The 24,362-nt window shown below is 39.9% G+C and overlaps 1 protein-coding gene across 3 annotated transcripts in view; it reads left to right on the top strand.

Moving 5' to 3' along the window:
* The window catches only part of si:ch211-282j22.3 (ER degradation-enhancing alpha-mannosidase-like protein 3), a 59,760-nt gene that overhangs the window by 16,116 nt on the left and 19,282 nt on the right, over positions 1-24,362 (top strand). For all 3 annotated transcript variants that reach the window (XR_007250234.2, XM_048558839.2, XM_059638135.1), the window contains 9 exons: positions 116-250; positions 4,931-5,036; positions 8,114-8,211; positions 14,632-14,757; positions 16,897-16,980; positions 18,337-18,420; positions 20,536-20,660; positions 21,762-21,927; positions 23,581-23,735. Coding sequence is in view for 2 of the 3 variants with exons in the window: in XM_048558839.2 (XP_048414796.2) it covers positions 116-250; positions 4,931-5,036; positions 8,114-8,211; positions 14,632-14,757; positions 16,897-16,980; positions 18,337-18,420; positions 20,536-20,660; positions 21,762-21,927; positions 23,581-23,735 (1,079 nt within the window). In the remaining variant the exon portion in view is untranslated. The remainder of the gene's footprint in view (positions 1-115; positions 251-4,930; positions 5,037-8,113; positions 8,212-14,631; positions 14,758-16,896; positions 16,981-18,336; positions 18,421-20,535; positions 20,661-21,761; positions 21,928-23,580; positions 23,736-24,362) is intronic.

Here is a 24,362-nt window from a genome sequence, read left to right as displayed (position 1 = left end):
ATAATGGTATTCCACTGATATCACAGTAAATACATTGGCACAGTACTTTTAAACTATACGTGGAATAGCAGTTATTAAGGTTACTAAAAAGTTTCAAAGTTATTTTTTATTGTAGGTAAATCTGAAATATGGAATCTTGAGCCCTCTGTCCCGAACAGGCACAGAGTCGGACACTTGTACAGCCTGTGCTGGAACCATGATTCTGGAATTTGCTGCTCTCAGTCGCCTGACAGGTGAATCTATTTTTGAGGTAAAGCAAAACTTAATGCAAATTCTTCAATTTTAGATTATGTTGGAATTGTGTATAATTGTGTAGAATATTTTTTTTCTCCCACTCTCCGAAATAATCCCAAGTTCTTCTTCATTGGAGCATGGGGAGAGAGACAGAAAGCCAGAAGCTAAAACCCACATAGCCTAATATGTCATCCAGGAAAATTGCTGGATTCCATTATTATGGAGGCCATAGCATTTCTCAGAAATATAGTGTGAAAAGGCAGAGTCAACATGGCTTTATGTTTACTTAAATTATGGAAGTCTTTTGTGGAAGTGACAAGCAAAGTAGATAAAATGAGCCTGTAAATGTTGAATTTCCAAAAGGCTTTTGGTAAATTGTCATATCAAAGCTTACTACGTAAGGTGGTGGATGATCACTGAGCATATTTGCACAAAGCTGCAGATTTTCTTTATCAGAACTGAAATAAAAGAAAACAAACTAAGCTATCTTAAATATAGAACACATTTTGAATGATATTGCAATACATCAATTCAAAGTTTCAGCCTAACTCCTGACTCAAGTCCAGAAAACATTATACCCTGGTCTTAACTCTTTTTTTAGAATTCTACTAAGTCCTTCAGGTTCTTTCCCATGGATGATGGAGACAATTTGTTGACATAAGGAAGGAGGAAGTGTTAGGTAACCTAAAAGATATTAAGGTGGACAAGTCCCCAGGTTCGGATGGGATCTATCTCGGGTTACTGAGGGATGTGAGAGGGGAAATAGCCGGGGCCGTACAGATATCTTTGCAGTGTCCTTAGACATGGGTGAGGTCCTGGAGGACTGGAGACTTGCTAATGTTGTCCCCTTGTTTAAAAAGGGCAGCAAGGATAATCCAGGTAATTATCGACCGGTGAGCCTGACGTCAGTGGTAGGGAAGCTACTGGAGAAGATACTGAGGGATAAGATCTATTCCCATTTGGAAGAAAGTGGGCATATCAGTGATAGGCAACATGTACAGGGAAGGTCATGTCTTACCAACTTAATAGAATTCTTTGAGGACGTGACAAAGTTGATTGATGAGGGAAAGGCTGTAGATGTCATATACATGGACTTCAGTAAGGCGTTTGATAAGATTCCCCATGGCAGGCTGATGGAGAAAGTGAAGTCACATGGGGTCCAGGGTGTGCTAGCTAGATGGATAAAAGACTGGCTGGGCAACAGGAGACAGAGGGTAGTAGTAGAAGGGAGTTTCTCAAATTGGAGACCTGTGACCAGTGGTGTTCCACAGGGATCTGTGCTGGGACCACTGTTGTTTGTGATATATGTAAATGATCTGGAGGAAGGTGTAGGTGGTCTGATCAGCAAGTTTGCTGATGACACTAAGATTGGTGGAGTAGCTGATAGTGAAGGGGACTGTCAGAAATTACAGCAGAATATAGATAGACTGGAGAGTTGGGCAGATAAATGGCAGATGGAGTTCAATCTGGGCAAATGCGAGGTGATGCATTTTGGAAGATCAAATTTAAGGGCAAACTATACAGTAAATGGAAAAGTCCTAGGGAAAATTGATGAACAGAGAGACCTGGGTGTTCAGGTCCATTGTTCCCTGAAGGTGACAACGCAGGTCAATAGGGTGGTCAAGAAGGCCTATGGCATGCTTTCCTTCATTGGACAGGGTGTTGAGTACAAGAGTTGGCAGGTCATGTTGCAGTTGTATAGGACTTTGGTTCGGCCACATTTGGAGTACTGTGTACAGTCCTGGTCGCCACATTACCAAAAGGATGTGGATGCTTTGGAGAGGGTGCAGAGGAGGTTCACCAGGATGTTGCCTGGTATGGAGGGTGCTAGCTATGAAGAGAGATTGAATAGATTAGGATTATTTTCATTAGAAAGACGGAGATTGAGGGGGGACCTGATTGAGGTCTACAAAATCATGAAGGGTATAGACAGGGTGGATAGCAAAAAGCTTTTTCCCAGAGTGGGGGACTCAATTACTAGGGGTCATGAGTCCACAGTGAGAGGAGGAAAGTTTAAGGGAGATATGCGTGGAAAGTTCTTTACGCAGAGGGTGGTGGGCGCCTGGAACACGTTGCCTGTGCAGGTGGTAGATGTAGATACGTTAGCGTCTTTTAAGATATATTTGGACAGGTACATGGATGGGCAGGGAGCAAATGGACACAGACCGTTAGAAAATAGATGACAGGTTAGACAGAGGTTCTTGATCGGCGCAGGCTTGAAGGGCTGAAGGGCCTGTTCCTGTGCTGTAGGTTTCTTTGTTTGTTACTTTCCAAGCCTGTTGACAGGGACTTGTCTCAAATTGAGATCGTAAACATTTTTCAGTTCTAATAACCTGCAGATTTTTAACCAATGCTGGTTTGGAAGTTTCAAAAACAGAACCCTTCAGCTGAAGTAACTGGTTCCCTGAACCATCTTGATCTCCTCCAAGGAGAAAAATTAAATGAATTCAAGCCTGGAGTTTCCTGAACTGAATCAAGAAATGTTGCTTCAATTCTAAACTCTGCTAATATCTTAAAAAGCTAATGCCCTTTAATGTCTACCCTACCTGTCATAAAGCCAACATTATAAATATCTTTCAATTAACACCACCGAGGCCAATAGTATTCTGCTTAATGGCAAGTGATGGATTGAATCGTTATTCCAGAAGGACTGTGAATTTTTTTAAATCCTAAATTCGAAATTCTAAATTTTTAAAAACACTAAGTGACTATAGGGAAATCTAATCCTCCTCTAATCTAATCCTACTCTAATCTAGAGTTTGAGATTGAGAAAAGGAGCCCCTGGAAATCAAAAGATCACCAATGAAAATCAAAATTAAGCCCTCAAAGGTTTTTTGGGGAACTCCTAAAATAAATTATTTTGAGCCTTGCTGAGACCTCACCTTGAGTACTGAATACGGTTTGGTTTCATCATTTGAAAAAAAATATAATTTGTATTGGAAACAATTCAGAGAAGGTTAATTCGACTCACTCCTGGGATGAAAGCTTTAGGTTTATACCCATTGGAGTTTGGAAGAATGAAAGCTAACTTTATTGAAACACATAAGAAACTGAGAAGACTTGATAGTGGAGGTAGTGACAGATGTTTCCTCTTGTGAGGGATGTTAGAACCAGGGGGAGAAAAAGGTCTCCTTTTTTAAGGTCGAGTTTTTTTTTCCGCCGTGGAAAATGTAGATTTTTTTTTCCCCAAAAAGCAATGAAGACTGCATTATTGAGTTTATTCATTTCAGATTTTGGTAGTTTTGATAAACAGGGAAGTCAATGTTCTCGGCAGCTGATGACGTACATATACTTGGAACTCTTCTTTTTGCATCTTTGGCTGCTTCATCGATGACCTCCCCTATACCATATGTTCAGAAGTGGCGATGTTCACCAATGATTGTGTAGTATTCAGTACCATTCATGACTCCACAGATAGTGAAATTGTCCATGTTCAAATGCAACAAGATTTAGACAATATGCAGACTTGGGGTGACAAGTCGCAAATGATTGCGACACACAAATGCCAGGCCATGACCGTCTTCAATAAGAGACAATTTAACCACTACCACTTGGTATTCAATGGCATTACTGTCACTGAATTCCCTAACATCAATATCTTTACCTTGGACAAGAAACTGAACTGGAATCACAATTTATATATAGTAGCCAGCTCTTGTAGCCAGAGGCTAGGATCTAGCTATAAGGAACAAGTCAGGAGTGTGATGGTATACTCCCCACTTGTCTGAATGGATACAGCTCCAACAAAACTCAATAAGTTCACCATCGTCCAGAAGAAAGCCCACTTAATTGGTACCACATCCACAAACATCCACTCTCTCCACTATTGCTGTTCAGTAGCAGCTGTGTATACTACCTCCAAAATGCACTGTGGACATTCACCCAAAATCCTTGGACTGTACCTTCCAAACTCACAACCACTTCCATGTACAAGGACAAAGTCAACAGATACGTGGAACAATTTCCATCCTAATCTTGGCAATATTCCTGGAGTGGGAGTTGATTTGGCTGGGGCTGATCAGCCGTTTGCAGGAAGCTGGGGATGGTTTAGCTACCTGGAGATGGCCTCCTGGTGTTTGGGTGGGGAGTCTCCGTTCCTGCCTGAATATAGCTGCTGAGTTCCCTTCAGAGGGGGTCTGCTGCACACTGGCCTTGCAATAAAAAAAAATTTTTTCTAAGTATTGATAAGGTTGAAGGAAGATTACCTCAGTTTTGGAGTTTGCTGCTGCTTTCAGACTGGAATACTTCTGACTCCAGCTTAGAGAATATTCCTATCCGTAATTGGACAGGAAGGCTTTGCTCTGTTCAGCAATTATTTAGGTGCTCAAGGGAGAACAGAGTTCAGAACTCCAAAGTGCTGCTTTATTTGGATGTCAAATTCTGTTGTGACCCCAGCAGAAAATAGCCAGTTCGAATTATGGGATACCTTCTCATTATACCCTTCTCTCTGCTCAGTCCATCTAGTGTAGTCAATTAGGGCAGAATAGGAAATTTTAGATGAATTAATTGGTAAACCTGTATTATGCCAATATTTTGCCTTTAACATGTTTAAATAACAAATTGCCTAATATATATGTTGTCTCGTGTTTGGTATTTTGCTTTTTAAAAAAATGGATTTTTACAGGAGCTAGTTATGCAATTTTTAAGATTTATTTTCTATTTCATGATACATGGTAAATAATTTTTTACCCTGTAGGAATATGCCCGGAGAGCAATGGATTTTCTATGGGAGAAAAGACAGAGAGGCAGTGATCTCGTTGGGACAGTCATCAACATTCACAATGGTGACTGGATCAGGCGGGGTGAGTATAGCACCTTTTACCTAATGTGTGTCAAAATTCCCAATGCAAATTGTGCTTAAATTCTTTTAGCTTTATGTAAACCTCATGGAAATGTCAAGTGCATACCTGCAGCACAGAAACGCTCAAACCTGTACACGTTTCATAACTTATTGTACTTCTCAGATATTATATCTCTAATCCATTCACCAGCTTGTCCCTAGGTCCGCAACATTTACCTCCATGCCAGTTGACACCAGCCAAAAATATCTGGACTTGCTGTAATAAATTCTACAGCCTCCTATCCATTTAATTTCTTTCCTGGCTTTAAATATGAAAGAAATGTACTGTAGTTAATTGCTTTATTTTAGCTGGCCATCACTGGTAATGTGTAGAAGTACAGAATAAATTAAAGATCTGTACAATAAAGGCTTCTCTAGGTAAGAATGATCATAACATGATAGGATTTCACATTCACTTTAGCAATGAGAAAATGTGGGTCTGTAAGTATGTTTTAAACTTAACAATGACAGTTACAAGGTTGGTTAAACTTGGATGGGTAAATGGGTTAAAAAGGTTAAAGGTTCAGAGAAGCAGTGGCAAAGATTTGAAGAAATATATTGTTATGAATATATTTAATAGAAGAAGACTCTACTGGAATAACACACAACCCATGACCAAGTAAAGAACCTAAGGATAGTATCATATTAAAAGAAAACATGTAATACAGTGTGGAGCTGTAGGAACACAGCAGGTCAGGCAACATCAAAGGAGCAGGAGAGTCAATGTTTTGGGTTGAGACACTTCATCAGGATTGGGGAGGGAGAAGGGAGCTTGGAAATAAATAGAGGGATGGGTCAGGCTGGGGCAAGGTCAGTGATGTGATAGATGGATTCAAGTACGGGGTTGTGGAGAAGGGTCATGGGAAGGGTGGAGCAGATAGGTGAGAAGGGTGATGGACAGTTGCGTCAGGTCATGATATTTTTACTGAGGGGAAATGAGTCTGGCACGTACTCTACATGTCCTTGGTTCACAGAGGCAACTGCATGTATAAGTACAGCTGCCTTCAGTCAGGTTCAGTTTCAGGAGAATGTCCAAGGTGACCAGAGTTCTTCAGAGAGATAGGGTAGCCTTTGGAGAAGTAGGTCAACTTTTTGCAACTCACAAGAGGCACATGAGATGCCTTTTGTAAGTGGTCACATATCGTTTGGGATTGTTAAAATATACATTTTTTTAAAATGGATAAGCTTATTCAAACAGTCAGGCTGTCAAGACATTTAAATCTCCTAGCCTTTTAAGTAGTCAAAAATAAACTGCACAGTAAAGAGAAAAATAAATTAATGCATACTATTTCTGTCTTCATTAGCCTGAAAACTATCATTATACCATTTATGTTGGATGACTAATTTTGTAATCACTTGTGTCACTGTGCAATGCCTGTCAGTTAACTGTTTGACACTTGCGAGTGTTTAGAGTCATTGAAATGCTTGTGCAATTGCCAATACCTAATTTTATAAGTAATTAAACAGTTGAAAGAAGTTCAATGCCGTGGAAAGATTTTACCCATGAATATATTGTTTTAAACACTGAATTTGTCAATAGGCAATTAGAAGTTATTTCATCGCAGAATTGGCCTTGAAGTCCACTAGCGTGGATACCAGGTGCATTTGCATGAAAGGTGTAAGGGGAAAAACAAGGGTGTTAGGAGCCATGGTTGGCATGACTCAGCAGTAGTTGGCATATGGCAACAAGGGGAAATTAATCCACCTAGCCTTCATGTCTGTGGACACTATGGAGCAATTTAGCGTGGCCAATCCACATAACCTGCACATCTTTGGACTGTGGGAGGAAACTGGGGCACCTAGAGGTAACCCACGCAGAAGTGAGGCTGGAACGTGCCAACTCCACACAGAAAGTCACCCAAGGCTGGAATAAACCCGTGTCCCTCAGCAGTGCTAACCACTGAGCCAACATCCTGCCCTGTTGAGATGCTAACACAATATTTCCTGTCATGAATCTGGAACTGGGGACACAGTTTAAAAATAAGGGATCTTCCATTTAAGACGGAGGTGGGGAGGAATTTCTTCTTACTAGCATCGTTGGTCTTTGGAATTCTCTTCCCCATTGAACAGTGAGCTTGGCTGTTGAATCAAGGCTGTTTGACAAATTGTTGGTTTTGCCAAGGGAAATGAGAGTTTTGGGGGCAGGCAGGAAAATAGAGTTAAGGCAACAATCAGATCAACCATGGTTTCATTGAATGGTAAAGCAGGATTGAAAGGCCAAATGTCCTGTCATTTCTCCTTTATTCTTGTGTTCTCCAATTATTCAGCCAAAAAAAAAGTTATTTTGTGTTGGTCTCTCAATCAATGACAGTGTCAACATTACATTTGCTAAGTAAACTGCCAAAGGTTAATATATGCACAACAGTTTGCTGAGAGGTTATCACATAACCTATTAGAAGATGAAAGTTTTGTCTCTCAGTAAACTGGTTAGCAGGAAAATAGTGTAGGCCCATATGCCTTGTGTTTGCTTAATTGACACTAGATAACCTGCAGTTATACTATCACATTCGTGTTGGTGGGAAAACAGAAGTATAACTTTACCAAAATCAAAATGCTAAAGATTCTGATATAAAAGCAGAAAGCAAAGGAAGATAGATTTTTGTTGGGTGAATCAAAAATATTTGGGAGTGGATGGAAGTGTGGAATTGAAAACAACAAATCAGCCATATCTTATTGAATGGTGGAGCAAGCTTGAAGAGCTGAATGGCCTAATTCTGCAAATTGTCCTGTTCATATGTGTGCTAGAAGTACTAATTATAACTTCACAGTCTCACTTCCGAGTGATATGCAAACTGTTTCTCTGGGAAATTCTTATCAGAACTGTCTCTTTATAAACCTGCTTTCCAATATGTTTGTGAGGAGAAACCACATGCTCTCCAGTGTTGTAAATTAACATGTACTTAAATGCACAGCTTGTTTTTCTGCACTTGTAGTCATGTCTTTTGTATTACTGATGTACTTAACAATCAATGATAGGAATTCATGATATGTTTCCAATCACTTTTTGAGATCCTACTAACTGATTGATTGTATTCTAAGACAGTGGAGTGGGTGCTGGAATAGACTCATACTACGAATATTTGTTGAAGGCCTATATCCTGCTGGGAGATGATGTATATTTGGAGAGATTTAATACAGTAAGTTTTGTATTCTTTTTCTTTTTAAAGGTATTCATTCCTAAGATCTTGAAATGCTAAAGGAAAAATCTGTTACTGTGTGGCCGACAGACATGGAGAGTTAGTGTAGCATGTGATGCGTCAGATATAAGACTTGGGCTCCTGAGCTGACCCCAAATCAACTGGATTTTTGCTGACTAAGAGCAGAGGCCAGACACTGCACACTGCCCAGACAATTGGAACACTGGTAACTGTAAGGCATGACTGAAGGCCTTCGAGTGGATCATTTTGTCTCTCCTCTGGCTAAAGAATTATATGTGTTACATGGGGACCCAAAAGGGATTGGAAAATGTTACAATGTAGAAAAGCTCCCTTGGCACTGTTGAGTGAGTTGGAAGTATGTAATGGTAAGTGTTGCAGAATGTAAGTATGGCACTTGCACAAAATACTTACTATATGCAAATCACATAATAAGTAGGAAGGTGACCCACCAACAAAGATAGTCAATCTGATGTCACTAATTGACATTCCGTCCAAAGCATCATGTTGTACTGTTCGCAGAGAATGTATGCTATTGAATATTCAGCCTTCAAGCAGCAATGGTAATAGTGCAATATACTGGAACAAACAATTATTGCAATTAATAATTTGTAGGATGTTCTCGAAGTTATTTAATGAATTGTCAATTTGGAGTGGCCATTAAATAGATTAGACTTATTGCAAATTTATTACTGCAAGTAAAGTTGTACTTCTGTCAAAACTTGTTCTTCATTAATGGAATTGGTAGTTGGTCCAAATGGCATCTCCAGATTTTTAAGGAAAAGATAGTAGCCAACAAATGTTATGGGACATCCCAGTGATGTTTTAATGAAATTAATGTTTTTTATAAATTGACTTCAATGTAATCCAGAGTTTTTCCATTATACCAATTGGATAGAAAAAGAGGACCTTGGGTTCCCTAAACACATTAAATGAAACCAGGTACAGTTTGATAATATGAACTACCTCCAAAATGTACTATGAAACAAAAACATTAGTTAATGCAATGGTGTTCAGAAATGTACGCAATTAAAATCCAAATGCATTGACACCTTCAGACAGTGATAATGTGGCTGTCACTCTGAAGAGCAAACTAATCTAAATAAAAAGCAAACTTTTTGAAAGAATTAATAAAATTAAAGCATCCTTTACTTCCCAGACAGTAAGAAAAATTTGAATGTATGAAATGTTGTTACAAGTTGTCAACCTAAATGTCAATTAATTTGCATCACAAAGATGTAATAAAAGAAAGACTTGCATCTACGTCCTGCATTTCATTACCATAGGTATCCCAGAGTGTTTTGGAGCCAGTGAAGTAGTTTGGAAGCACAGTTACTGTTATGGTGTAGGAAATGTAGAAGTTAATTTGTGCACAGTAAGTTCCTCCAGTCAGCACCGTGATAATTACCAGTTAATCTGTTTTATTGTTGTTAGTTAAAAAATAGGTTTTTATTTCAGTTCATTTATTGCGTTCAGGCATTGCTGGCCAAGACAGCATTTGTTGCATAGTTCTAATTTTTTAAAATTTTGTTCATATTTGTATTATTGGCTAGGTCATCATTTATTTCCATTCTCTAATTCCCCTGAAGGAGATGGAAGTGTGCTGCCTTCCTGAACTGCTGCTGTTTTGGGGTTTATGGATACTACTATGTTTTAAGGAGTTCCAGGATTTTGAACCCATAGCAGTGAAGGTATTGACATGGTTCCAAATTATATTGCAGTGAGACTTGGAGGTGAACTGGCAGAGGTGATGGTGTTCCTGTTTATCTGCTGCCCTTGTTGTTCTAGAGGGTGGAGGTCTCCGGTTTGGAAAGTACTAATGAAGGAGCTTAGTCCACTACTACAGTGCATCTTAAATATGGCACAAAGTGTCATCATAGTGTACCAGTGTTTGAAACTGGTGCCTTGGATGGTGACAAGATTCTTGGACCTACTTGCACCTTGTAGATGGTAAACTGCCACTGGGGAGACAGTACAAGAATTACTTGCTCCAGTCTTCATAACTTCTGACCTGCTTGTCTAGAGTTTTGTATGGTTAATCCAGTTCAGTTTCTGGTCAACAATTACCCTCAGGCGTTGATAGTTGAGATTTCAGCAGTGGTAATGCTATTGAAGTGGTAGGCAATGGTTAGATTCTGTCTCATTGGAAAAAGTCATTGTCTGGTATTTGTGTGGTCCCTACTTCTAAGCCAGGAGCCCTGAGTTTAAGAGCTGTGTACTCCAGATATGTAATAACATCTCTGATCAGGTTGATTTTACAAATATCTACACGAAGAACTCCTGCAACAATGTCCTTAGACTGAGATGATTGACCTCCAACAGCTGCTGCCACCTTATTTATGTTGGGTATGACTCCAACCAGTGGAGACTTTTCCTTTGATTCCTATTGACTCCAGTTTACTAGAACTCCTTCACACAATATTCAGTCAAAAGCACCCTTGATAACAAAGTGTGGAGCTGGATGAACACAGCAGGCCAAGCAGCATCTCAGGAGCACAAAAGCTGACATTTCGGGCCAAGACCCTTCTTCAGAGAGGGGGATAGGGAGAGGGTTCTGGAATAAATAGGGAGAAGGGGGAGGCGGACCGAAGATGGAGAGAAAAGAAGATGGGTAGGGAGGGGATAGGTCAGTCCAGACAAGACGGACAGGTCAAGGAGGCGGGATGAGGTTAGTAGGTAGGAAATGGAGGTGCGACTTGAGGTGGGAGGAAGGGATAGGTGAGAGGAAGAACAGGTTAGGGAGGCGGAGACAAGCTGGGCTGGTTTTGGGATGCATTGGAGGAAGGGGAGATTTTGAAGCTTGTGAAGTACACATTGATACCACTGGCCTGCAGGGTTCCCAAGCGGAATATGAGTTGCTGTTCCTGCAACCTTCGGGTGGCGTCATTGTGGCACTGCAGGAGGCCCATGATGGACATGTCATCTAAGGAATGGGAGGGGGAGTTGAAATGGTTTGCGACTGGGAGGTGCAGTTGTTTATTGTGAACCGAGCGGAGGTGTTCTGCAAAGCGGTCCCCAAGCCTCTGCTTGGTTTCCCCAATGTAGAGGAAGCCACATGGGTACAGTGGATACAGTAAACCACATTGACAGATGTGCAGGTGAACATCTGCTTAATATGGAAAGCGATCTTGGGGCCTGGGATGGGGGTGAGGGAGGAGGTGTGGGGACAAGTGTAGCACTTCCTGCGGTTGCAGGGGAAGGTGCCAGGTGTGGTGGGGTTGGAGGGGAGTGTGGAGCGGACAAAGGAGTCACAGAGAGAGTGGTCTCTCCGCAAGACAGACAAGGGTGCGGATGGAAAAATGTCTTGGGTGGTGGGGTGGGATTGTAGATGGCGGAAGTGTCGGAGGATGATGCGTTGTATCCGGAGGTTGGTGGGGTGGTGTGTGAGAACGAGGGCGATCCTCTTGGGGCGGTTGTGGCGGGGGCAGGGTGTGAGGGATGTGTTGCGGGAAATGCGGGAGACGCGGTCAAGGGCGTTCTCGACCACTGCGGGGGGGGGGGGAAGTTGCGGTCCTTGAAGAACGTGGACATCTGGGATGTGCGGGAGAGGAATGCCTCATCCTGGGAGCAGATGAGGCGGAGAAATTGGGAATAGGGGATGGAATTTTTGCAGGAGGGTGGATGGGAGGAGGTGTATTCTAGGACCTGAGATGGAGACTGAGGGGTCCAGGAAGGTGAGGGATGTGTTGGAGATGGCCCCGGTGAACTTGAGCTTGGGGTGAAGGTGTTGGTGAAGTGGATGAACTGTTCGAGCTCCTCTGGGGAGCAAGAGGTGGCGCCGATACAGTTATCAATGTAACGGCGCAAGAGGTGGGTTTTGGGGCCTGTGTAGATGCGGACTGCTGTGTTCATCCAGCTCCACACTTTTTGTTATCTTGGATTCCCCAGCATCTGCAGTTCCCATTATCTCTGATCACAAAGGCACCCTTGATGTCAGGTTAGTCACTCTTGCCTCATTTCGAGTCAATATTGGTTTAAAACTGTAACGATGTCAGGGGCTGAGTAATCCTGCTGGAGTCCAAGCTGAGCATCACTGTGGAAGTTATTTCTAATTGTTGCCTGGCAGCACTGTTGACAACGCCTTTGATCGCTTTATGAATTGAGAATAGGTTGATCGATTTGTGCAATGAAAAGCCAGTTTGAATTTGCCCTGCTTTTTGTGGACAGATGTACCTGGACAGTTTTCCACATTGCTGGATAATTGCCAGTGTCGTGGCTGTACTGGAACAACTTGGCTAAATTGTGTGGCTAATTCTAGAGCATATGTCATCAGTTGCCTCATTATAGGAAGGATATGAAAACTTTCGAGAGGGTGCGGAAGAGATTTACCCGGATGCTGCCTGGAATAGAAGGCAGGCCTTATGAGGAAAGGTTGAGGGAGCTAGGGCTTTTCTCATTGGAGTGTAGAAGGATGAGAGGTGCCTTCATAGAGCTTGATTGTACAAGATGATGAGAGGCATAGATAGTGGATAGCCAGAGACTTTTTCCCAGGGCGGAAATGACAATTACGAGGTGGCTTTATTTTAAGATGATTGGAGGAAGATATAGGGGAAATGTCAGAGGTAGGTTCTTTACACAGAGTGATGCGTGCGTGGAATGCACTGCCAGCGGTGGTAGTAGAGCCAGTAGGGACATTTAAGTGACTCTTGGAGAGGCACATGGATGATAGTAAAATGAAGGGTATGCAGGTTACTTTTTGATCTTGCATTAGGATAATAGGTTGGCATAACATTGTGGGCTGAAGGGTCTGCACTGTGCTGTACTGTTCTGTTTTCTGTATACTATTGCTGGAATATTGTCAGGGCCTGTGCCCTTTTCAGCATCCAGTGCCTTCAGCTACTTCTTGATATTCTGTTGAGTGAGTGAAATTAGCTGGCAGTTGTAGTGCAGAGGACATCATGAGGAGACTGAGATGGATCAACCACTTAATCTTTCTAGCTGATGATGGAAAAACCTATCTGGTTCGTTTATGCTGTTTTCGGGAGTGACATTATTGTTCAACCTTATCCTATAGGTGGTTAATTCTTAACTCTAGGCAAATTAGGGATGGGCAATAAATGCAGGCCTAGCCAGTGACATTCACGACTGCATTTTTAAAAAAAAACTGTCAGTTTGGATAAAGGAGTCAAAAATAGATCCTTGGGTGACTCCAGAAGCAGCAAAGTAGGGCTGAGATGTTCTATGGTCATGACTTGTACTGTTTTCTCATATTTGACTTCATCCCATCCGATCAACATTGTCTTCCTTTCTCTGTCATGCACTTAGGGAGCTTACTCTCAAATACATTCCTGATGCAATAAAGCACTAATAAACATTTAAAGTAATTGAGTGAACGATTGATATTTAACTTGATAGATGCTTTCCCAGTGTCTTTCCTTATCTTAAGATGAGAAAAATTCAGGTATCTTTGTTTGATTGATGGAAACCTATCTGCTTGATTCTATCCTTTGGCTACATTCATTAATCTGACACTTGTACCAGGTCATTGCATCGGGTAATGTAGACCTAAGTTTTTAAAATATCAGCTGAGGCAACTTGTGCCTAGAAAAATGTAGCCCTGGAACAACATTTTTTTGGTTCAGAATTCTTTTATGTGGTGCAATCGGCACTAATAGATTTATTTACCATTTAAAAATAATGGTAATACTAGTGGAATTAACATTAAAATGCGTGTTGTAATTTCTGTTTTGACTCTGCATTTATTTTTTGATGCTAACGCTTAGAATTTATTTTGCACTTATTCATTTAATATACTATTATTTTATACTTTCAACAGACTTATTTTTCGGACACAGAGATAATTCAGACTAAAACAATGCTGAATAGTTGGTTTAGTTTGTATGTGACTTTTAATTTGAGAAGTATAAAGTCCAGAAAATGCTTTTAGCTCCTATCCGATATATTAAAATAATGGTCCTGTTAAAATTAAAAGATCAGCTTTGAAGCTGTCTCATTGTTTAATTAAATTCTATTTAAAAACCCTGAAAGAAAGAGGTTAGTTTGAAATCCTAGAATTCTACTTTCTAGGAAAAAAACTTTAATATGAAAGACGTGTGTTCAGCAGAGTCCCTGTGTCATCTGTTTGCACCTCGTGGAACAATGTCAGATATAAATATGGAGGGATGTGTATGAGCTCTAGAAAACTGCTATGTTGCGTGAATGGAGGTGGAGAGGGTTGGGTTAGAATGTTCTCTGAAGACCTGAGCACCACCAAATTATAAATCCATTCTGTGTCTCAAATTTGAGCCAGTATGAGCTAGACTCAAGTGTGTTCAAGTATTAGATGTTGATGCAAATTAATTGTTTTAAACAGTCTTTGATTTTGCTTTGTTTCCGTGAGTGAGACAAATAAATGAGATTATCATAAAATGTCCATTTCAACTTTTATTTCTTTTAATCTAGCACTATGCAGCCATAATGAAGTACATTAGTCAGCCTCCCCTGCTCCTCGATGTTCATATGCATAACCCTACTATTAATGCCAGAAAATGGATGGATTCACTTCTTGCATTTTTCCCAGGCTTGCAGGTAGGGGATGCATTTTTTGTTTTGATTGAGATAATTAGCATGCATCTAATTAATATTAAAAATTAATTTTGGCTTGATGAAAACCAATATGTAAAAAATTTACACACCTTAGCCCAAGCATGTATAGGACATGGCATAAATCGATAACCCTGTGACCAATGTATTCAATCTGAATTTACATAAACACCCATTCAATCATGGAATTGTGTCTCACTTTAGGATTATCAGTACTTTGAAAATACTTCAATGTTATGCTACTTTTTCATTTCCAAACATATATGCTAAAGTGAGAGTCAGTCCCACAACTGAACGGGCATGTTAGAATGGACATGTGACTGTAAAAATTCAGTATATCATAGATATTGTACATTTGCTTTAATCAAAATCTCAGTTTGTTGATAGTTCCAACTTATAGGATTTAATGCACATTTTAGAACCAGCCTTCATGGGACTAAGAAATGAAGAAGGATTTGGTCTTCTGAAGTCAGTTTGATGACGACCTTCCATCCATTTGCATCCATACTGTCTTTCTTGAATACAGAATGGAGATGTTCTTGTAATTTAGAACAGCTTTATCATTTTACTAGATTATGGTTGACTCCTCAGACTGACTTGAAAGTTGATCCTAAAGCTGAGTTACATTACAGTATCATTAGGTGTAGAGTGCAGAAGGTCATTCAGATTATTATGGCCCACATTCTCCATGGAGTGGCAGTTATCTTCAGATTGCCATTCACCACCGCTCAATATTTCTTCTGGCTTCCCCCAAACCTGGCTTCCCCAGAAACTCGGAAAGAACTTTGATTCAAAACCTCCATGACAACGCTGGGGAACCAAGAGTCAACCCCTCTCTTTATGGAGTAAGCCATAGAAAAAGTGGTAGGATGCGGGTACAGGTGGATTCAGTACCAGGTGAATAGCGTACCAGGTGGGTGCAGTTTTGGGGAGTGATCAGGGTATATGGATGGACATGCAGAATCAGCAGTCAGTGCAAATAACTATATGGTCAGTTCTGTACTTTGCCATGTATTAGTCTCTTTGCTGTCTAATGTTTCCTGCATAACTATTCAGGCAAGTATTGTGGAAATATAGTCTCCACGGGGAGTCAAAGACTTGTGTGCGATGGTGGTGGGGGTCTCGGGAAGCAATGGAATTGTCCCCAAAAGTTAAAACTTTCCAGTGAATTCCAAATGATTTGGGCCCAAGTCTGTGCCGTCTGTTTTCCAGAGCAATGCAATAAGTATTGCTCGATACCCTGATGTAGAAATTGTTAAACATGGAATTATTCACAACTGCAAGTGGTTGGGGATAAAGATTAATTAGAGTAAGGAATGTACTTGTACATATTTTTCATCACATGTATGGTTATCTGATTAGTTGGCCTTTTTTGGATTTTAGTTCATTGGTAATTTTTGGATTGCATACATTCTCCTTTTCTACAGTGATAATATTAATGGATGATCCACACACCCCACTTATTTTCAGACATTTTATCTTGCTTTGCACTTTTTTCTTCTTTCTCTCCATTTCTGAATATGCTCAGAAATTGTATAACAGAACATGAAGGCCGTTTGAACTTTGTGTTGAAAAGAAACCTGAAGTTCTATTTGTACAAATCACAACAAATAAAGGACTTGTGGTGCTTGTAGGATGAAACCTGAAACTCTTGACTGTGGTTTAAGGTTCTTGCGAAGATTTGTAGCCCAGTTGTGGATGAGGTTGTTGGCTTGCTCGCTGGTAGATAACATACCGGATCTCATAGATACCAAGCGGAGTAGAATAACATTGCTTCATCGGAAGCCTCACTGAAGATGTCACCTAGCACCGAAACATCTGTATGATAACCAGTCAGCTCGGCAAGTAAGCCAACAACCTTATCCGATTGTGACGTTGTGTTTTATATCCAATTCCTGTTTCATGCTTCATTTTGACTTTATTCAAACAAAATACAACAGACTTGAAATTATGGTGTGGGTTATTATTTTGTTTTAGGATTATTTAAATCATAGATGAAGAATTTCTAAACGGAAACAGTTAGCTTGAAGAAAACATTTCCATTTTGTCTGATTATGCCTTTAGATAAATTCGTCCAACTGTGACACTATTAGCACAAATTTCGAGAATATTTTTTGTCCTTAGGTACTGAAAGGGGACTTGCAACCTGCAATTGAAACTCATGAAATGTTGTACCAGGTTATACAGAGACACAAATTTCTACCAGAGGTAAGGAGATTGCTGGAGATCATTGCATAAGTAGATTTTAATAAAACATGCAGCTTATTTTGGGAATTTAATTCCTGTTGGCCTTAAAATCTTGCCTTTCTCCTCTTGTTACCTTCCAACCCTTTTAGGACACTGCAAACTAGGTCAATTCTCTTGTGATAAAAGAATTTTCAGACTTTTCCTCATTTAGGACTTACCCTTCTGGCTCTGTGTTTAAATTAAAATGCTTTGTTAAATCACTGTTTGGAAAAGATTTTCCTGATGGCGCATTTTTAAGTTGTGAATGCAGTGTCCTTTTTCTAAGTGATAGGTAGTCTTTAGCACTCTAGACTTGAATGACAATGTAAAGCAGAATTACTTACAAGTAGATTCCAGACTCTCTCTCTTTCGTCAATTACTTATTGTTGCAGTTTTTAAAAAAAATTAGTTGTTAAAGGCAGCAGTTTCTTTGGAAGTCAAGAATCGAAGTAGATGCTCACTTTCATGTTTTGATAAGCTGGTCAAGTATGTTTTAAGCATTTTCAAGAAATCCCAATTCATTATAATAGTATATAAACATTTCAAATGCATTTTGGATGGAACTGCACCTGCTCAAGGATAGGGAAAGTCTTGGCTACCTCATGTGGAGAATCTGTTTTCTGGCCCCGACAGATCCTTTGTCAGAAGTCAACTGTATTGACAGGCTTAGCTCCTAGATAGGTGGAAAGTACTTGAGAAGAGCTGGTAGATTCAGTTCTGACTCTAGAAGGGTATGTGTAAGTGGATGGGCAGAATCTGATCTCAGGTGATGGGAGGAGACATCCAAGACATGACTCTGGAGGCTTTTCTACAGGAAAGATATTTGGAGAACTGAGCAAAGCACTCTTTTTCACCACTTATCCCACGACTAATGCTTTTTGAAGCTTCCCTCACTTTGTTCCAGATTTTGGATTTCCTGGGAAGTCTTTTGTACCTATTGTAAAACATGGAGGTTAAATCTGAAGCTACCTGTCATTAGTTGATTTAAAATTACAATCTGCCTCCTGGGAACCTAAATTCTACTCCAGCACCACCTTGAAATCAGTGCATTAGTTGAGAACTAAGTTTACATGCCATTTGAATAGACATCCAGTAAGTAGAATGAAAGTGGCAGCAAGGATGTGTATATTTCTATAAAATTAGAGGTCTTGATATTACTGATTAAATGACAGCAAATTCTTGCTCATGCATGGCCTAATATTAAGCAGTCTGATATCATATTTCCAAAGCAGGTTAGAAAATTGGTGGAAAGTTGAACTTTAATACGTATAAGTTTTTTATTTTGCCTCCCACAGGAGTCACTTATGATTTAAATTTGTTTGATTTGTATTTTCAAAGGCTTTTACCACTGACTTTGCAGTTCATTGGGCTCAACATCCTTTAAGACCAGAATTTATTGAAAGTACTTATTTTCTTTACAAGGTTAGTAATCTTCATGAACCACTAAATTCTTTGTGCAAAATTTAATTCAATATTCTGCAGATCAGAGAAAGTAGAAATTCTCCATCTTGTCAGATTTGTTATCTGGTGCTGTTTATAGTCAGTTATTTGCGCTTAAAATTTCTAATAGTGGTGTACTCTTCATTTCTTCCTTAATATTCTTGAATTTTTCATATTTCATTCATGTCAGAAGAAAGCCTGCAGGCTTAGAGGATACTGCAAATGGCCTATCAAAGTCAGGTCTTCCATTTAATCATGGCTGATATGTTGCTCAACTCCATTCTCCTTTAACCATTGATTGTCTTGCTCATCAAAAACCTATTTATCTCTGTCTTAAAGACACATAATGGCTTGGTCTCCACAGCTTTCTACAGAGTTCCACAGATTCATCATTCACCCTTTGACTGAAAAATTTCCTCCTTTTCTTAGTTCTACAGGGTGCTCCCTTCACACTTCACCGTACCCTCAGATCCAAGTCTTTCCTATTAGTCAAAGCATCCCCATATCCACTCTATCCAAGCCTCTTGTGTTCTGTAAGTTTCAAAGAGATTCCCTCTCTTCCTCCTAAACTCCAAGTAAGGACCCAAAATCCACAACCACTCCTCGACGTGATAAGTCCTTCATTCCTGGGATATTCATGTCAATAAATTCCTTAAATATAGGGTCTAAAACTGCTTTCAGTATTCCGAATGACCAGAGCCTTAAACAGGCTCAGCAGTACATCTCTGTTTCTGTATCTAACCCTCATGAAATGAGTGTGAACGTTGCATTTGCCTTCCAAACTGCCACCTGAACCTGTATGTTAATCTTAAGAGAATTCAGAACTAGGACACTCAAGTCCATTTGTACCAAGACTTTCCTACTTAGAAATTAGTTTATGCCTCTATTCTTCCTAACAAAACGTCTGACCTCATACTTTCCCACATTGTATTCTCTCTGCCACTTCTTTGCCCACTCTCCAAGCCTGTACCAAGTCCTTCAACAGCCTCCCTCTTGTCCCTCACCTATCTGTGTGTCATCTGCAAAGCTACCAACAATGCCCTCAATTCCTTCATTCAGATAGTTAGTTACAGAATGAAAGTTGTGATGTCAACACTGATCTGCGCAGCACTCTAGTAGTCGCTGGCTGCCATCTTGGAAAAATAAACCTTTATCCCTACTCCCTGCCAGTCTGCCAATCCTCTATCAATGCCAGTAGTTTGCCTCTAACACCATGTGCTCTTATTTATCTGCCTCCTGCACAGTATCTTGTCAGATGCCTTCTTGAAATCCAAATAGATCACATCCACTGGCTTTTCTTTGTCTAACTTGTCTGTCACCGCCTCAAATATTTCTGACAAATTTGTCAGGCATGACCTCCCCTTGATGAAGCTTTGCTGAACGCAGCCTTATTTTACTCTGGACTTCAATGTTCTCTGCGCTCTCACCCTTAATAACAGACTCTAAAACCTTAGCAATGACCAAGGTCAGGCTAATTGGTCTGTAATTTCCATTCTTCTATCTTACTCCCTTCTTAAACAGGTGTGTTACATTAGCTATTTTCCAGTCCTCTGGGACTCTCCAATCACCAATACCTCCACAATTTTCTCCACTATCTCCTTCAGGACCCACAGATGTAGTTCATTTGGTCCGGGTGATTCATTCACTTTCAGACCTTTCAGCTTCTTCAGCACCACCTTCATGATGGCCACTACATACATTCATTTCTTTCCCCTGACTCCTTCCAAGTTCTGGTATGCTGCTGATGCCTTCGAAGGTGGAGGCTGCAAAATATGTGTTGAGTTCCTCTACCATTTCTTTGTTTACTCATTACTACTTCTCCAGCCTCTATACGGAATGGAAGAATTCTAGCTAAATCAGAAAATCTGATGATGTGGCTGCTTTAATGTGACTTCTCACTAACATTTCTTTCTATTTAATAATAATGTCATTGCACACTTTTTTTGTGATCCATAATTACAGTTTATTTCTGAGTGGGAGTTTATTAGAAGTTGTATAAGAAGAAACTCCAGTCTCTTAAAGAGAAAATGCTGTTCCTCAGGTCAGCTTTCTATCACCACATCTAATCTGCTTCTCTATTTTTATCTTTGCAATCAGGCCACCAAAGACCCTTACTATCTAAATGTTGGCAAATCTGTTGTGGATAGTTTGAACCAGCATGCACGAGTGCCTTGTGGCTTTGCTGCTGTGCAAGATGTCCGAACTGGCAATCATGAGGACAGGTAAATTGGTGCCAGGAGTTCATTATAACTTGCAACAATCAGTCCAAAAATTCAGTGAGTCATTCACTTTTTAAGGTCAGAACAGTCTGACTAAATGAGCACATTGCTGGGTTAATGTTCAAAGAGGATGATTAATATTTGTTTTAGTCCACTTCAGTTTAAAGTGGCCAGCAGAGAAATACCATCCTGTGTTCCTGAAATGAATGAAATCTATGCCCTCAAAACAAGTGAAACATAAAATCAATTAATTAAAGATAGAAATGCCTTTGAAGGCAGAGATAGCTCATCCCTTAACTTTTTTCTAACAAGGCATTGGTGTGGGGGTTGGGGGAAATATGAAAAGTGTGAAAATTCGTGGGTGCAATCTTTTAATGAAAATGTGTGTCAGTTTTCTCCCATAACTATTGTTGAAAGTATGTGTATTTTTTCTTAAAAAGCATGCTTCAATTAAACATTTTGGTGATGTTTTTGGGCACAATTTTAAAGAAAGTAAACATTTATTTTTAGTATATGTTGTTTCCCTTAAGTTTATTACTTATATTAGTTTCCATCAAATCTTGGCAAATGTTTGAGATGTTTATTGAATGCTGTTCTTAATATTTGTTTTTTTAAAAAATGGAAATATAACAACATGAATATGGATCATCTTTCTGAGGCTTCACAGCCTTTCTGTTTTAGTGTCCGCGCTATAACTAATGTTCCTCAGAGATATACATTCCTTCTGATTACAACTTCATGTTTTGCGCCCTGCCCCAGTGCAGATGCTCGTGGTAAAGTTAAATATTGGCATTTGTCTGATGTAATTACCAACTAAATTTACTTGATTTTGGCAAACTGGATGCATCCCCTTTGGCAGGTGACATAGTAAAATCTGAATAATTGTATTCTGTTCTGGGCATGCTTGTTCAAGACAAAATTTAAATGGTAATCTCAGCCATACAAGTGTAATGATGTGTTCAGAAGCAGTTAATTATTTGCTATTGATCTAAAATCTAGCATGGTATGCTTCTTTTTAAATGGGAATTTTGAACGTCTGACCATAAAGTTATAAGGTTGTTGAATTACTGCACAGTATATTAGCATTTTTATTTTTCTCTTAAGGATGGATTCATTCTTTCTGGCTGAGATGTTCAAATACCTCTATTTGCTGTTTGCTGATGACAGTGAACTGCCCTTCAACATTGATGATTATATTTTCACCACTGAGGCTCATTTACTGCCTCTTGCACTATCCACAGTTTGTCATACCTGTAGTAAGAATATAACGGTAGGTCACTGTGGTATCATTGCTATTTTTGCACTCTATCTCACATGTTTTTTCATCGTAGTACTTAATTAAATGATTAAGACTTAAGTTAGACCACGCCTGAATGGAATTGGATTACCTTACGCTATGTGTCGAATGAGGCGGCAGATTGTACAATTGACACGTTTAGTTTCGTGCCAGTTGCTGCCAAAGGTGGCTAAATTGGCTGGTTGGTATGCCCTCACATGTACTGAGACGAGTCTGCTAATCACAGGGGCTGTCCTCCATTCTCAGCAGTTCCCTCTGAGTGAGAAGATAACTTCTAAACTCTTAAAATCTCCTGGTCTATTGGCTGGGAGGCCATTTGCATTCATCAGTTCCCACTCTTGACTCAGTGGGGACTTGATTTGCCTTTAAAGTGCTGATGGCCTGGTTAGCTGGCCAGTACAGGCCTTTTCAACATTTAGTTTATTTCCTGCTCCCTTGTGACACGAGGCATATCTGAAGGGTAGCTCAGCTGTGAATGAAATAGTTTGGAAGCAACCTGCCATCACTCCCCATGATTGTATCTCCCACCCAGAAAACCTTATACCTGCTAACCCATCACAAACCGTGATCCTTCCTTGTGTAGACCAGCAAAATCCTGCCCTGTGACGACGGATGATTCTTTTGACTCCTCAAAACTGTCTGACAGACGAGAAGCAGGGATGGTGTCTATTTCCTGCAACGACTCAAACTAGTATCATGGAACGAGGGAATTGAAAGTGAAGTCATGTTTAACTTGAGGTGAAAACTATGAGAAAAATAAATTCTACTCAACATCATCAGGTGGCTCAGTGCTTAGCACAGCTGACTGACATGCCAGGGACCCAGTTCGATTCTAGCCTTGGGTTACTGTCTGTGGAGTTTGCAGACACATAGTGAACGTGTGTGGTTTTCCTCCAGGTGCTCTGCTTTCCTCCCACAGTTTAGTTGGATTGGCTTACTAAATTGCCCCATAGTGTCCAGGGATGTGCAGCTTGGTAGATTAGCAATTTGCTGCGTCTCTTCAGAGGGTCAGTGTGTATTGGATGGGCCAAATGGCTTATGTCTGCAGTGTAGAGGTTAAACGATTCTATCACTGTATGTCGCAAAGAATTACAAAGGATGAAACTCAACCATATCATTTATAACAGTCTTGTTTACTTATGATGCTTTTATAAAATAAATGTTTCAAAATGTCAGGGACAGTAGTGTTACAAGGTGGAACTTGAAGTTGCTAACTCGGGGAACCTTGGAAAATGTATTTGAGAACCAATAATTTTCACCACAGGGTGAGGAAAAGTTGTCAGTCTGGCAATCACCTACTTGGATTTGACAAGCGTCATGAAACATTGAAATATGCCCAAGCTTGTGAATGTTTCCAATCATTAAAGGAAATGGACAGCATGTATGAAACTTCCTAATGGATACAGTTACTTTTTACAATTGGCTAAATGTGACTCTTTCGATGCATGTACTTTTTGAACCATTTAGTACAAATTTGATTTTGTTATTCTCATTGTGACCATTGTTTCTTTGTTTCTTGTGTTTTCCATATAATTAAATCAGTTTTAGAAACACAAACTTATAATGCAAAGTATTCTACATTAAACGTCTTTCAATTAATTCATCCATTTTTTTCTGTTTGCCCAGAGTGTGGAATTGGAAAGTAAAGTAACTGGTGTCTTTTCCCATACGTGCCCAAGCGCACAAACATTGTTTCCTAATAATCCATCCTATGCACGGAAAATAAGGGACACCTATAGAGATATCGTTCCAGATGCTAGTTCACGGATGTCTGCAGACAGGTATATTCTTCAGTCAGGTATTGCAGTTTAATAATGTGAAATTGCACGATTTTTAGAAAAGGCTTTACTGATATAGTACAGAAAAGGATTTTGCAGGTATGTGAAAAGAATTTGTGCAGTGATATTCAGAGCATGTCCTTTTGATAAATCAATACAAGAGCTTTGTCATTCTAAATATCATATTCCCACAGAATTTTTAAAAACCTTTCCTTTTCTTAAACTCAACAGGCCAATGGGCCTCTACCATACTGTCTGTTTCAATGATTCGACAAAATGTTTAATTCTGGACCACCTTTAGGCAGAAGGTGGAAACAGAAAATAGAATTTGATATAGTTCTGCATCTGCTACTCACTCTTTCACTCACACGCTGTCTTTCTCCCGTTCGTGCTCACCCCCTCTCATTCGTGGGCTGTTTCGGTCTTATTCACACGCACATGAACAAATTAGAATAAACTGAGCAGTGGGATGTTGTGCCCATGTTACATGGGACATTACAGCAGAAGCTCCATTCTTTCTGATTTCACACGACCCCCAATTCAAGTCAAAGTGAGAGAGGTAAAGTTTGTCCTTCTTATTTTGAGGCCATTTGAGAAATTAGGTGTCTTAAGTGGCCAATTAAGGGCATC

Source organism: Stegostoma tigrinum, chromosome 29 (genome assembly GCF_030684315.1).
Source record: "Stegostoma tigrinum isolate sSteTig4 chromosome 29, sSteTig4.hap1, whole genome shotgun sequence".
Taxonomy (NCBI): domain Eukaryota; kingdom Metazoa; phylum Chordata; class Chondrichthyes; order Orectolobiformes; family Stegostomatidae; genus Stegostoma; species Stegostoma tigrinum.
Note: the sequence above shows the minus strand (reverse complement) of the source record. Positions and strands in the feature narration are given on the sequence as shown.